The sequence below is a fragment of the Poromitra crassiceps genome (assembly GCF_964638095.1).
Source record: "Poromitra crassiceps genome assembly, contig: HAP1_SCAFFOLD_317, whole genome shotgun sequence".
Taxonomy (NCBI): Eukaryota; Metazoa; Chordata; class Actinopteri; order Beryciformes; family Melamphaidae; genus Poromitra; species Poromitra crassiceps.
In genome coordinates, this window is record NW_028152085.1 from 214,153 (window position 1) to 228,539 (window position 14,387).

Sequence of the window (14,387 nt, forward strand, 5' to 3'; positions counted from 1 at the left end):
ATCTAATAATGTAGAGGCTGGAGATGAAGGGCATATCTGCATGCTACCTTTGGGTTCCTGCTCATGTTGGTGTGGTGGGAAATGAGCAGGCGGATAAAATCACTCAGAATCAAGCAGGTAGACCTACAAGTTCCATTAAGTAAAGCTGAAGTTAAGACATCCATCATCAGAACACACGCACGCACACACACACACACACACGCACACACACACACACACACACACACACACACACACACACACACACACACACACACACACACACACACACACACACACACACAAACCCTGTTACCCTAGAATGGTAACAGGGTTGACGAAAAATGTTGTTGGCAGCCATTACTAGCCATCTGGTAAAGGTGCTAACACCACATGGTGTGCATTCATGAGAGGCCGAAATTATGTTATACAGTATATCTACATTTAAAATCCCAAACAAATAACTTTTTAACGTATGCTTTTCTGGTAACACGGCTGACACAGCGTGCCTCTGTCAGACTTTACAAAACTTGAAGAAAATTCATTAAAAGCAGATGTCACTTACTTATCTTTCCACCATCATCTTTAGAAAAGGCAGGTGATGTCACTTCCTGGAAATGCTACAACTTTTGGAACAGTCCATTATGTCTGAAGGGGTGTTTTCGTTAAAAGTAACAGGGTTGACGACAACATGGATACAAGACTATATTGTTCGTTTTCTCATCATTTTACACATTAAGAATAAAACTCATTCATGAGTAATGAAACAACACTTCATTGTATAGGTGTATGTTTTTTATGATGGTTTGATGTTTTTTGGCTTTACTAGCTAGCCAGGTTTGTGGCTAGGTTTGTGGCTTTGTGTTGTTATTACTGTGGAGGAATCTTACAAATTGGACCTTGATGGTATGCAAACACATGGAAAAATGCCCATGGATTCTGTTAGCATTAGCCTACATGAAACAATGTAAGATAAATCAAGGTCCAAATGATTGCAGTAGCTTTGAATTTAGAAACTGAGAATCATGCAGTCTTATTGAGATTGTTTTAGACTAGGGTTCCAGCCCAGAACGCGGCCTCACCTGCAGCTCGGCTGCTGCGTCTGCGTGGCCTCGCCTGCTCTATTGGCATGTGCAGCACACAATTGCCTACTTCGCATCACTGATGACATCAAAATTGCTCGAGTGACATCACTGATGATGTCATATGACATCATCAGTGACATCATTACTGACCAAAATCATCACAATTCTCACAATGGGGGACCAAAAACATGCCCAAAATCGCAAACAGCCAATCAGAAACAATCCTCCAACAACAGACAGGCAGGTCTGTGGGTTTGTCTGTATGGGCAGTGCAGTCGTCTGTGTTCTGGTAGACCAGGGGTCAAAACCTGCTGTGCATGGGAACCGTCCTTTGCAGTATAGTTTATTGAAGAACATTTATTTTAAAACGTTAATATCTTCAATTAATTAGAAGTGTAATAAAAACAAAAAATGGGTTGTTACTGTATGCCTATTGCCACTTTTATTTAAATACAAATATTTTTGCTACCCAAAGATATGTGGACATCCTGGACTTGACCACACAAACCCCACCCAGTAGGCAACTGACATACACAGTGTGCCACCAAGACACTGCCACTCCGGTTGTGTTTCTCCTCTGTTGTTGGACAATTTGAGCAATTAATCACCAGAAATTAATAAAATTAGCTTGATTGAGCTCAGCACATAAGCTTCAATCATTGCTACTTGACAACAATAATGTCAGGCATAATCTGACTAACTGATTAAACAAGCAATTTACCATTTGCAACCTCTATTCTTCGTTTTTTCGCGTTATTTGTGAAAAACTGACGAATCCATTCTGCTTCTTCTGCGTCAGAAATTGTCACGTTGTCTTAATTGCGTGAAGAAAATAACCTGCATGCCGTAGTTCGCCCTCGTCTTTTCGCTAATAATAAAACATTTTGTGAATTTGCAACCGAGAGGATTAGCTTCATCTGTTTCCACTGCATTAGTCACATTTACCTTTAATCCATACATTAACTTTCCCACCTCTCCTGAGTAAAAGCCTTTTTGCCTTTTGGAGGTTTTTTGAATTTTCCAGGGTTTCCACTTTTCATGCGCAAATTGAAAATTCACATAAAAACAGGTGGATGGAAACCGACCTGATGTCATCAGTGAGTGATGTCATCGATGGTGATGTCATCAGTCAGTGATGGCATCAGTGATGATGGCAATGTGTATGCATAAGTGACATCTTGATATTAGTTCTCTGGACATTGTCACTGTTCACTGATGATGTCACAATGTCTGCATATAATTGACATTTATTTGCTAATAACAAAGTAATGTCAAATTATGACATCACTCATGATGTCACAGTGCCCTTTTGCTTAACTGACATCACTGATGACATCATAATTGCTCGAGGGACGTCACGTGATGAGTGATGTCAGAAAATCCTTCACCTCACACCATTGTGACATCATCAGTGTTGTCTCTACTTACCCATTGTGGCATCATCAGTGATGTCATAAATCCTCCCATGCTGGTGGTATATACAGTATGACCATAGATGTACAACCCTGAAGGACTGATGAGGCATGTTATCATACATGTATCTCACATCTTAGCTAAGTTGTCGTCACACAACCTAAGCCAACCTCCAGACTTTCGTGAGAGTACATCCTCAGACAGTTATCTCGCCCGTTAGCTACCGTAAGTCGCCACACAACCTAAGAGCCATCATCCAGATGTCATCTGCCACCTGGTTCAGATCTGAAGAGCAGTTTCTGTGCGTCATCTGTCTGGATGTGTTCATTGATCCAGTTGCCATACCATGTGGACATAACTTTTGCAAAAAGTGCATCACACGGCACTGGGATTTTAGTGTCCACTGGAGGTGTCCCTTGTGTCAAGAGGTTTTTGACAGAAGACCTCTGCTGCGGGTCAATATTTTAATATCTGAGATGGCTGCTCAGTCCAGAAAGTCAGCTCAGATGAAAGCCAGCGGCTGCCCAGACCAACTATGCACCAAACCAGGAGAGGTTCCCTGTGACGTCTGCACTGGGCCCAAGCTGAAGGCCCTGAAGTCCTGCCGGGTGTGTCTGGCCTCCTACTGTGAGACTCACCTGGAGCCTCATCAGATAAACAAAAGCCTGAAAAAACACAAGCTGATGGATCCTGTGGAGAACCTGGAAGACAGGATGTGTAAAGAGCATGACAGACCGCTGGAGCTGTTCTGCAAGACGGACCAGATGTGTGTATGTCTGCTCTGCACTGTTTTACACCACAAGTCACATCACTTTGTCCCTCTGAAAGAAGAACATGATGTAAAGAAGGCTGAGCTGGGGAAGACGGAGGCTGCAATTCAGCAGATGATCCAGGACAGACGACTGAAGATTCAGGAGATCAAACTAGAAATAGCAGACAGTGTGCAGGTCTTCACTGCTCTGATGCAGTCTGTGGAGAGAGGCCAGGCTGCCCTCATTGAGATGTTTGAAGAGGAGCAGAAAACAACAGAGAAACAGGCAGAAGGCTTCATCCAAGAGCTGGAACAGGAAATCTCTGAGCTGATGAAGAGAAGCACTGAGGTGGAGCAGCTCTCACACACTGAAGACCACCTCCACCTCCTCCAAAGCTTCCCATCCCTGAACACTCCTCTACACACCAAGGACTGGACAGAGGTCAGTGTCCATCGCTCATCATATGAGGAGACTGTGAGGAGAGCTGTGGCTCAGCTGGAGGAGACTGTGGGGAGAGCTGTGGCTCAGCTGGAGGAGACTGTGGGGAGAGCTGTGGACAAGCTGTATGCTGATATTGGGCTGAAGTGGATCCAGCAGTATACAGTGGATGTGACACTGGATCCTGACACAGCAAATCCCTATCTCATCCTGTCTGATGATGGGAAACAAGTACATCATGGTGATGATGTATGTAATAATCTCCCAGACAACCCAGAGAGATTTTCTTATTGGACCTGTGTCTTAGGAAAGCAGGCCTTGTCTTTAGAAAGATTTTACTACGAGGTTCAGGTTGAAGGGAATACTGGGTGGGATTTAGGAGTGGCCAGAGGGTCGATCAACAGGAGAGGAGGAATCTCACCATGTCCAGAGAATGGCTGCTGGGCCATATGTTTGAAGAATGGAAATGAGTACAAAGCTTTTGCCCACTCAAATACCCTCCTCTCTCTGAGAAGGAAGCCTCAGAAGGTGGGGGTGTTTGTGGATTATGAGGAGGGTCTGGTCTCCTTTTATGACGTAGATGCTGCAGCTCTGATCTACTCCTTCAGTGGCTGCACCTTCACTGAGAAACTCTACCCATTCTTTGGCATTTATCGTGGAGGTAGAAACTCCGCCCCTCTGATCATCTCTCCTGTCACTCACACAGATTAGACATGATTTGTTTTTCACACATTGAGGGAAATATGTTTTCCCTCTTGTAATGTAACTTGTAATGTAACTTGTAATGTAACCCAAGTCATTTGAATGCTGAATAAATGTAATAAAACAACAAAAGACAGTATAGATTGTTTTCTTCTTGGCATTTAACACGTTCTGAGCGTTGTACCTTGACACAATTACTGAAGAGCACTTTATTCATAATAAGTAGGCTTAATTCTGCTTTTTGCTTCTCACATTTACATGTATTTGTTTTCTTAATAAAAAGAAACAGAACACAATTGTATGGTTACATGACAGCTAGTTACAGAATCAATGCTTACATTATTTAGCATTTGACTGGTATCAAAGCTTGACAATTTTTATTGTTCTAAAGGTAATTGCCACTTAGAGCACAGCAATTAAGACTATATAACATTTTGCCTGGACCAAAACATAAAAAACAGTAAAAAAAGAAATGTTTAAACTTTTAAAGTGAAATGATCCATAGGTAAATATAGCTGAATCACTTGGTTTGATCAAGTAAAAGTATTTACGAGAAGAAGCATTCGGAGTTCATCTCCAGGGGCAATGTGACACACATCCTGCCAAGAGCATTTTAAAAGATGCTTGGAGCATAATGAGACCAACATTACAAGTTTTTCTTCACGGTTATAGTCATTTGCATTATGTAATGTGTGATCGATCCCCTGTCACAGCCCAGTCATATAGTGTGAAAACCAAAACGACTCAAAGTTGTATTCAACTTACGTTCCAACACAGGGGTCAGCCAGTTACTTCCTATTGTGTTTACACACTTCCTGTGACAGTACAGTACTAGTGAGCAGCCAGCCAGGAGAAGGGAGGACACTACAAGACACCCAAACAGTGAAATATCCTGCCATTCTCTCCACTATCAATACAACACTGGAATTGGGTCAAAGTTGAGACACTGTCCCTGGTCTTGCTGTCTTCTTGTGCTCTGATTTATTTCAGTCAATGATTGATGATTGATATCATCATCATTTAATAGGCTTCCACTCACAGCAGTGAGGAAAAGCTGTATAAAAGCGTGCAGGAATGTGGCAGATCTTTGCAGAAGTGCGTAACAGACTGTGTCAACATTTCTCCTCTTTCCACCGAGCACCTTCACTGTCTGACAGCATGACATGTTTTTAGCATTGGCATACTGGATGGCTTTGACAGCTACTAAACATCACCGCTAAAACAAAATACAATCTTTTCACTTATCATGTTAACTTTTGTAAAAAGATTACATTGGAAACAACTGCCATGTGAGACAAAAGATGTACACCGTTGATGATTTTAATCACCTTTATTTGAAGACTGTGAACAAAGAATCATGTTATCAATACAAACGATCAGCATGGTATAGCAGTAAACAAAAAATTTTAATGCATCTGATCTGAAAATAATGATTAAATTGTGAAATGATACACACCATAATAAAAAGGTATTATTAGTCATCTTTGAATAAGTGAATGGTGAGGGGAGTTTGTATACATTCTGAAACAATTGTGAGTGTGTTTACAAAAAAAAAGTGTGGTTTAGTGTTATCATCCAGAGATAGTAACAGGCGTGACATCTGACTGATAGAGAAAATGGTCACAGAGACATAAGAGTAGAAACAGAACTCTACTGTTACAATTTCCATTGTGTAATAAATCAATCATTTAGGACCATAGAGAGACTCTTCTGAAACTTGACAATGAACATGGTCAATGGACGTTTTTGGAAAAGCACAGCACAGATGTTGCTCTAAAAAGAACAGTGGCCCGAGAAGAATTGATGCTAAGTCTGGGGAGAAGACAGTTTAGCTGATGAACCAGGATTATTTGTATATATAAAAAAAAACAAAAAACAACAACAACAAATTTATAAGCTGGACTGAACAATTTTCAATGGACTTCCCTATTAATTTAAATACATTTTGATTGGACTTAACTTATCTATTAAGATCTAAATACAAGCTCTATAAGCTCTATATACAAGAAGGTCCAAGGCACTTAACTGGCAAAATGTTTAAAAGCCTTTATTCAGATGACTATGGTGAAATTCTTAAAAACATGCTCGCTCATGCATGTTAAAATAGAGCCCACCAGTAGCTGCTTTATTGCCTTTGCTATTTTCCAGTGATTGTGAAATAGGGTCGTGATACAGTGTATATATATATATATATATATATATATATATATATATATATATATATATGGTATGGCCATGCTTCTTATTTTTTCTTGAACTAGCGACTGTATATTGTTTGTTTATTAACTGGCCCCTCGCCTTCTATCATTTCACAAAAGTGGCAAAGCAAGTTGAGTATCCCTGACCTATAGGGAGAAATTTAGTTTGTCATTGTAAACCCACAGCACAGTAATGATGACATGTTCTTCATAGATCTAGCCTTTTCATTTTGCTCTTAAGCTTTCTCAAAGTACACCAAATTCATGCATTTGACTTTAAAATGTTAAAAAAAAACTCGCGGGGGGGGCATGCCACAAAAAACATTCAAAGAACATTTTGCGTAACCTCAGAACGTTCTTAGAACAAAAAAAGTTTTCTACAACTAAATTCACTGATACACATTTGTGACTATGTAATACAGCTACAAATCCACTGATACACATTTGTAACTACTGATACACATTTGTAAATATGTACTCCAACTACAACATGTCTGTCACAGGTGCACAGACATCACGGCAGTGAAATCATCCGTGAGCGGAGATACATTTTTAAACTGAAATTTACAAAGTGTAGAGCAGAAAACCACTGAAAGTGGAGTGCACACCTGTGTTGTCATAGATTGTGTACGCTGCTTTGAGTTTCATGTAGACCCTGTCTCTAGCCTGGAGCTCCAGGACCAGAGCGCTGGAGAAGCTCTTCTCGATGTCTCCGCCCGGGGCCCCGGCGTTCGTGATCAGGAACTGATCGTTCTTGAAGAGACGCACTCCCATCGGTGTGTCTGGGGTGTGGTAGCCAGCAACTCTGAAGGTGAAGTAGTACACTCCTTTCACCGGGGCTGTGAACATGCCTTTTAGCAGAAAGAAAAACTGACGTTTAACACAAGGTTAGGGGTGTGTGTGTGTGTGTGTGTGTGTGTGTGTGTGTGTGTGCGTGCATGCGTGTGGGCGTGTGTGTGTTGCATCACTACCTGTAGTGGAGTCGTAAGCCTGTCCAGTGTTGGTGAAGACACTACTGTAGATCAGCATTCTATCATCACTGAAGGGTCCGAAACTTGACGCACGGAGTCCCAGAGCGGCAGAGAACGCCACCTTGCTGATGCCTGTGTATGTGTGTGGGGGGAGGAGGGGGGGGAAGCACACAGTTAGAAATTAAACAGTCGTCTTTGCCGGTTACAATGTCAACTTTCTTGTGTACAGTCTCCGCCCCTCCGTGCTGTCATCCTCACACACACACACACACACACACACACACACACACACACACACACACACACACACACACACACACACACACACACACACACACACACACACACACACACACACACACACACACACACACACACACACACACGTACAGCCACCCTCTCTTACTTAGTGTGTGGCTGATTCTAGTCACGGTTGTAGACACCCGATCCAAGTCAGACCTCAGCTTCTCCAGCACACCCTGCTCATCTGGTGCTAGTTCTAGTATGGGGGTTATAAAGGGGGTTAGTAAAGGGTTATATACAGAGGTGTAGTGCTATCTTGAGAAGTGAGGGAACGCACCTATTTGCGGAACACCCCCCTCCCCCAGCACACGCACAGGTCCCCCCGCACGCACACACACTACACTGACACACACACATAATTTATTGTGTCCTCTAGACACTGCAGAAGTAGCCCATGACAGAGTCAGTTATCACAAACAGCTAAGCTAAACAAGTCTCAAGCATCACGCAAGTTGCACAAGGCTGCATAATTGATCATTTGGCACGGCGGCTGGCATTTTTAGCAAGTAACTTACCATTTTGTGGCGAATTCTGGCGTTGCAAATTGCAATCTGGTGATTAACGCTAACTTTTGATTAGCGTTAATTGAAAATAAATCTCGGTAATGTAACGTGCACTCCATAGTAAAATGTACACCGCTTGCGCATGTGCAGAAACTGAGAAACCGGACCGGTGTGACAGCCTAAAGCCACTTCTTAACATGCAGTGGAATCCGTATTATAACCTGCACCTAGCCGGTTGGCCTGCATGTTAAACAACAATTAGCCGGCCTACGCGCACTCCCGAGACTCCGTATCTTATCTACCTCGACCACCGGTATAAGATCCGCTTCCACGCAAGCGCTGGTCATGTTAAACAGTGGAACGATATGATCCGCATATGTCTGAGTGGGCGGGTGTGGCTCTTCAGTGCCTTTTAAACATGAACTCTGGATCATGTCCTGCTAGAGAGAACAGGATATTTTCAGGTTTTGCCTTTCTAAACATGAGGGGTCTTTGTTAAGAAACAACTGGATATGAGCCGTTTTTTCTGCCAGTGGGCGGCGGGGGGGGGGGGAGGTGAGGGGGGGCGGCGGGGGGGGTCGCGGTAGCATCTATCAAAAACAAGAAATGTGATAGGAAACAGCTTTAGCGAATTTGTAACCAAACAAAAACAAATCAAGTCATATCTGACTAATTTTAAATTGATTTCTCCCCACAAAAGTTTGATAGCCTATCAGTCAGTCAGCTCCTATCCTCTCCACAGTGTGGATGCACAGTCACACAACACTGCCTGCCTCTATGGCTGCCTCACACAATAGAATTGGCTGCATCAGTTAGCGACAAATCTGGAGACTTCAAAAAACATGTTTTAACGGAGTCCATTGACAACGAGGGGTGGCAATGTGCCAAAAATGCCTTTGTTAAGCTACATAAAGCCGCGCAGTCAAAATAGTGGTCGCACTGTAGGTGATTTATTTTATGACATTCAAGTCATATCTGACTACCCAGCAAACATTTTCACGTATAACGACCGTCTGCTGCACGTCAAACCACTACATCTAGTCAGGGTATAATTATATATTCTGAATGGAAATCTTAGCGACGTAATTCCTCTACTTCCCCACAACGTGTCCAGATTCAACGATTTTTGAAAGACAAAAGATCGCACCTCATGCGGGATTCGATCCTGCGGCGCCGGCTTCGCAGTCATGTGTCTTATCCATTAGGCCAAGGCTGGGGAACATTAGTTCGTAAAGAAGGGGGGGGAAAGGGGAGAAAGGGGGAAGAAAGGGGGGAAAAGGGGGAGGAAAAGGAAGAAAATTTGGGAGGACGCAGGTTCGAATCCAGCTGTGGACTTACTTGAATTTTGTCCAATGTCATTCAGTTATTGCCTTGGTGCTCTGAAACGATGTCAATGTGCTGCAACTCAAATCTAATTAAACTATAATGTTATTTTGATCAACTTTTAATGCACCATCACATTAGGCTACTTGTGTAAAATGGAAGAGACAGGTTTACAATCCCACCTCAAGCATGTTGGTAAATATGCAATGCATGGTTTTAAAACTGGGTCTTTATTATTGTAATAGGGAAAGAAAGTATGCACTTTAAATATTTAGTTTTAGGCTATCTCAAAAGTGGGTAATGCCCTAAAGAAAAGTTGAAAGTAATGATTGAATGAGTGATAACTGATTTGAGCACTTTATTGGTCATTCAGTCAAGTATAAAATGTATTGGCTATAATGTATTATGTAGTAGATTTAAATATCATGGTATTATCAAAGACACGAAGAGAGAATACATTTCAAATAAATTCATCATTTACAAAAACAAAACGATTAGACAATGTGCAATCTAAATCAAATAAAGAACACAGTGGACAATGAATAATAATAAACAGCAATGAAAAGAAGAAAAAGAAGAAAAGAGACAGAGAGGGTCCTTTGAATGAGAGTTCACTTGTCTGACCCCAGAGTGTCCAATCACAGCTAGAGAGCAGGAGCTGACACAACCAAATGGCAGCATCAGAAAGGGTCAGTGTGAGTGTAACTTTGTGTAGATCAGTGTCGAGTGTGTGTGGTGAGTGTAACTTTGTGTAGATCAGTGTCGAGTGTGTGTGGTGTGCAAAAAGCTGGCATCTGTATGCTGCCATCATGCTGGCGTCAGCAGCTCCTGGGTCCAGGTCTTGATGATGGTGGGTTGTGTTGGAGGCGAGCAGGCTCTGCAGACACCACACTGACACTTCACCACTGTAGGGAAAACACAAACATGGGACACATCAGACTGATAGATACACGTTGTAGATGATAGATGAAAAGAGACATAGTTGGCATGGATTAAACAGGATGAATCACATTTTTGATGTAGATCCTGGACCTGTTAGTAAGTAAGCAATTAACTAAGAAAGTAACGTTTATTTGTAACGTTTATTTATATAGCACCTTTCACAGAGCAGTCACATTGACTGGTGATGTAGGGATGGATCAGGTCACAGATTTACACAGGTGCCTGACCATGCAGGGCTTTATAAGTGATTACAAGAACCTTAAACTTGATGGAAGCCAATGTAAGGAAGCTAAGATGGATGTGATGTGACATGTCGTGCTGGACTAAGCAGCTGTGTCCACAGGGAACATCTGTTTGAGCTGCCAGCGCCTTTCTGCAATTCATTCTCTATGGTAAGGACGCTCTAGGAGCGCTCCTCTTCCCAGCACCGCACCTGGTGTTTAAACGCTCTTGATGGCTAGTGTTTTTGGGCAGGGTGCTCTGGGCGCCTCAAGCAGAGAAAAGTTACACTTTTGGAAAGGCAGGCTACTCATCAATGTCAATTTTTTTCAGCAGCAACAAATAAATGCTGTGTCTGTGCACGTTGGAAGCACTCTGGACATGATTTCCAAAGCATTCTGACCTGGGAAAAAAACCAAAAACAAAAAAACAATCCCTGTGGGCATGCGGCCTTAGTCAACAGCACTGGACCATTTGTAGACAGTCCAGGGACCGGTGAGGCATGTCAAAAGGGAATTACAGTACTCCAGGTGGGATGATACAAAAGGCATCAATAATAATCTGTGTGACACAACAGACCTGAGTGTTTGTTTCTAAAATGGGTGTTGGGGGGGGGGGGGGGGGGGGGGGGGGGGGGTGGCATGTACAGGACAATGACTTAACTTGATCAAAGGACATAGCCTGATCAAAATAACACCAATATTTCTAAGATTAGACCATACAGTTAAACACTGAACAACCTTGGAAATGATTTTGTCTGAAGCAATAGTAATGACTTGAGTCTTGTCTGTGTGAGGTTGTTAAAACGTTTTTAACACAATCTGGACAGGAGACACAATCAGGTACTCACTGTCAGGAGTCGTGCAGGCTGGTCCACGCTCGCTGTAGCAGGTGGGATGTGTGCCTGTGCAGACAAGATGTGGTGTGCTGCTGGATGACGAGCAGGAGCTCCTTCAGATACTCCAATGCCTGGGACACGCTGTCTGGAGTGTAGGCGCTCACCTTGAGAAAGATACACAGAGGGAAAAATAAGTCCCAGTGAAATTAAATATGACTATTTCACCTTGTTGGCCAAGGAGGCATGAGGTGAGGTCATACCTAAAGCCCTGCTTGGAGTAGAGGGTCACCTTGCTCCATCTTGCTGGGATACTTCAGTAATCCCTGAGCTGTGCAGATACGTGGCTGTGGCAGTCTGAAACACACAATGCACATACGGTAACTTAACTGGACTTGCATACATGTACCATCACATACTGTACCTAATGTTACAGTGTATTGTGTTAGGGTCATGTTGTTAACTTGAACATGGATAAGCCATATAATCTTACCTTATAAAGGTCATGCCATCTCTCTTTTTTTGGGCAAGGAGCAGGTATGTTTCCCTCACTGGATGGCCATACCAGACACCCCAGTAGAGAGCCACTCAGTGTCACCTGCCATAGCCTTGTTGTTTCGTAATGACATCTGAAATGATGTACAGTAGACTAAATTATACTTACAGCAATAAACAAACATACATTAGATACTAAAAACATACAAACAGAAACACAGGCATACAGGCATTTAATGTTTATATCAGTAGGCCTACCTGCTGTTACTTTTATCTGTGTATGAGTTTCTCATTATGCAGATTACTGATAACAAGGTTTACTATTTCTTATTTAGCTGTTAACGTTAACGTGAACTTGGGTTCAGATAGCGAAAACACAGCCACAGCTAACGCTAGTTAGCTTCTCGTTACGTTATGCTGTGATATTTACGTCAAAGACCGCGATCAAAAATATGCGCAAATATCAACGATATGGCCAAAGTGGACGTGAAATATGTGTATTTAATTAAAACATGAAAAGGATCGGCAGTTGCTTACCTGTAAGTTACGTTGTGTAGGGATAATAATAAGAGCTAATGGCTAGCTATCCGTTAGCCAAACAAACCACACACTGGGGTACTTCCGGTGAAGAAGAAGAGGGCGGTGACCTCTCGGCGGTCGGATTCGCTGGGATTGGCTGAATGAAAGATTGAATTCGCCTTCTGATTGGATGGCTTTGTGAAAGATTAACTTGGTCATTTGATAGGCTTCTGAATTATTAGGCTCGCCATGTGGTTGGTTCTTGAAAGATTAGGCTCGGCATGTGGTTGGCTTTAGAAAGATTGACTTCGCCCTGTGATTCGTCGACTTACCACTGCTCGTCTGTACAAGTCGACGAATCACAGGGCGAAGTCAATCTTTCTAAAGCCAACCACATGCCGAGCCTAATCTTTCAAGAACCAACCACATGGCGAGCCTAATAATTCAGAAGCCTATCAAATGACCAAGTTAATCTTTCACAAAGCCATCCAATCAGAAGGCGAATTCAATCTTTCATTCAGCCAATCCCAGCGAATCCGACCGCCGAGAGGTCACCGCCCTCTTCTTCTTCACCGGAAGTACCCCAGTGTGTGGTTTGTTTGGCTAACGGATAGCTAGCCATTAGCTCTTATTATTATCCCTACACAACGTAACTTACAGGTAAGCAACTGCCGATCCTTTTCATGTTTTAATTAAATACACATATTTCACGTCCACTTTGGCCATATCGTTGATATTTGCGCATATTTTTGATCGCGGTCTTTGACGTAAATATCACAGCATAACGTAACGAGAAGCTAACTAGCGTTAGCTGTGGCTGTGTTTTCGCTATCTGAACCCAAGTTCACGTTAACGTTAACAGCTAAATAAGAAATAGTAAACCTTGTTATCAGTAATCTGCATAATGAGAAACTCATACACAGATAAAAGTAACAGCAGGTAGGCCTACTGATATAAACATTAAATGCCTGTATGCCTGTGTTTCTGTTTGTATGTTTTTAGTATCTAATGTATGTTTGTTTATTGCTGTAAGTATAATTTAGTCTACTGTACATCATTTCAGATGTCATTACGAAACAACAAGGCTATGGCAGGTGACACTGAGTGGCTCTCTACTGGGGTGTCTGGTATGGCCATCCAGTGAGGGAAACATACCTGCTCCTTGCCCAAAAAAAGAGAGATGGCATGACCTTTATAAGGTAAGATTATATGGCTTATCCATGTTCAAGTTAACAACATGACCCTAACACAATACACTGTAACATTAGGTACAGTATGTGATGGTACATGTATGCAAGTCCAGTTAAGTTACCGTATGTGCATTGTGTGTTTCAGACTGCCACAGCCACGTATCTGCACAGCTCAGGGATTACTGAAGTATCCCAGCAAGATGGAGCAAGGTGACCCTCTACTCCAAGCAGGGCTTTAGGTATGACCTCACCTCATGCCTCCTTGGCCAACAAGGTGAAATAGTCATATTTAATTTCACTGGGACTTATTTTTCCCTCTGTGTATCTTTCTCAAGGTGAGCGCCTACACTCCAGACAGCGTGTCCCAGGCATTGGAGTATCTGAAGGAGCTCCTGCTCGTCATCCAGCAGCACACCACATCTTGTCTGCACAGGCACACATCCCACCTGCTACAGCGAGCGTGGACCAGCCTGCACGACTCCTGACAGTGAGTACCTGATTGTGTCTCCTGTCCAGATTG

General features: G+C 42.6%; 2 protein-coding genes and 2 long non-coding RNA genes across 4 annotated transcripts; 2 read left to right on the forward strand and 2 right to left on the reverse strand.

Annotated features, from left to right (window-relative positions):
• The first annotated feature begins 2,909 nt into the window (after positions 1-2,909).
• Positions 2,910-4,453, forward strand: LOC310771037 (zinc finger protein RFP-like). The gene has a single exon (XM_083663718.1). The coding sequence runs from the start codon at positions 2,954-2,956 to the stop codon at positions 4,376-4,378; it is 1,425 nt and encodes a 474-aa protein (XP_083519844.1). The 5' UTR covers positions 2,910-2,953; the 3' UTR covers positions 4,379-4,453.
• A 1,762-nt stretch (positions 4,454-6,215) lies between these two features.
• On the reverse strand, positions 6,216-8,033 carry LOC310771039 (complement C1q-like protein 3). Its single transcript, XM_083663721.1, has 3 exons — positions 7,945-8,033; positions 7,539-7,670; positions 6,216-7,418 (listed from the first exon to the last, which is right to left on the reverse strand). Exons 2-3 carry the CDS (start codon positions 7,594-7,596, stop codon positions 7,132-7,134), a joined length of 345 nt encoding a protein of 114 aa, XP_083519847.1. The 5' UTR covers positions 7,597-7,670; positions 7,945-8,033; the 3' UTR covers positions 6,216-7,131.
• Positions 8,034-10,001: 1,968 nt separating this feature from the next.
• On the reverse strand, positions 10,002-12,752 carry LOC310771048. Its single transcript, XR_014552376.1, has 5 exons — positions 12,696-12,752; positions 12,157-12,292; positions 11,927-12,020; positions 11,679-11,830; positions 10,002-10,572 (listed from the first exon to the last, which is right to left on the reverse strand). It is a non-coding gene; the product is annotated as an uncharacterized lncRNA (long non-coding RNA).
• Positions 12,753-13,280: 528 nt separating this feature from the next.
• LOC310771035 lies at positions 13,281-14,341 on the forward strand. Its single transcript, XR_014552375.1, has 4 exons — positions 13,281-13,337; positions 13,741-13,876; positions 14,013-14,106; positions 14,203-14,341. It is a non-coding gene; the product is annotated as an uncharacterized lncRNA (long non-coding RNA).
• Positions 14,342-14,387: the final 46 nt, after the last annotated feature.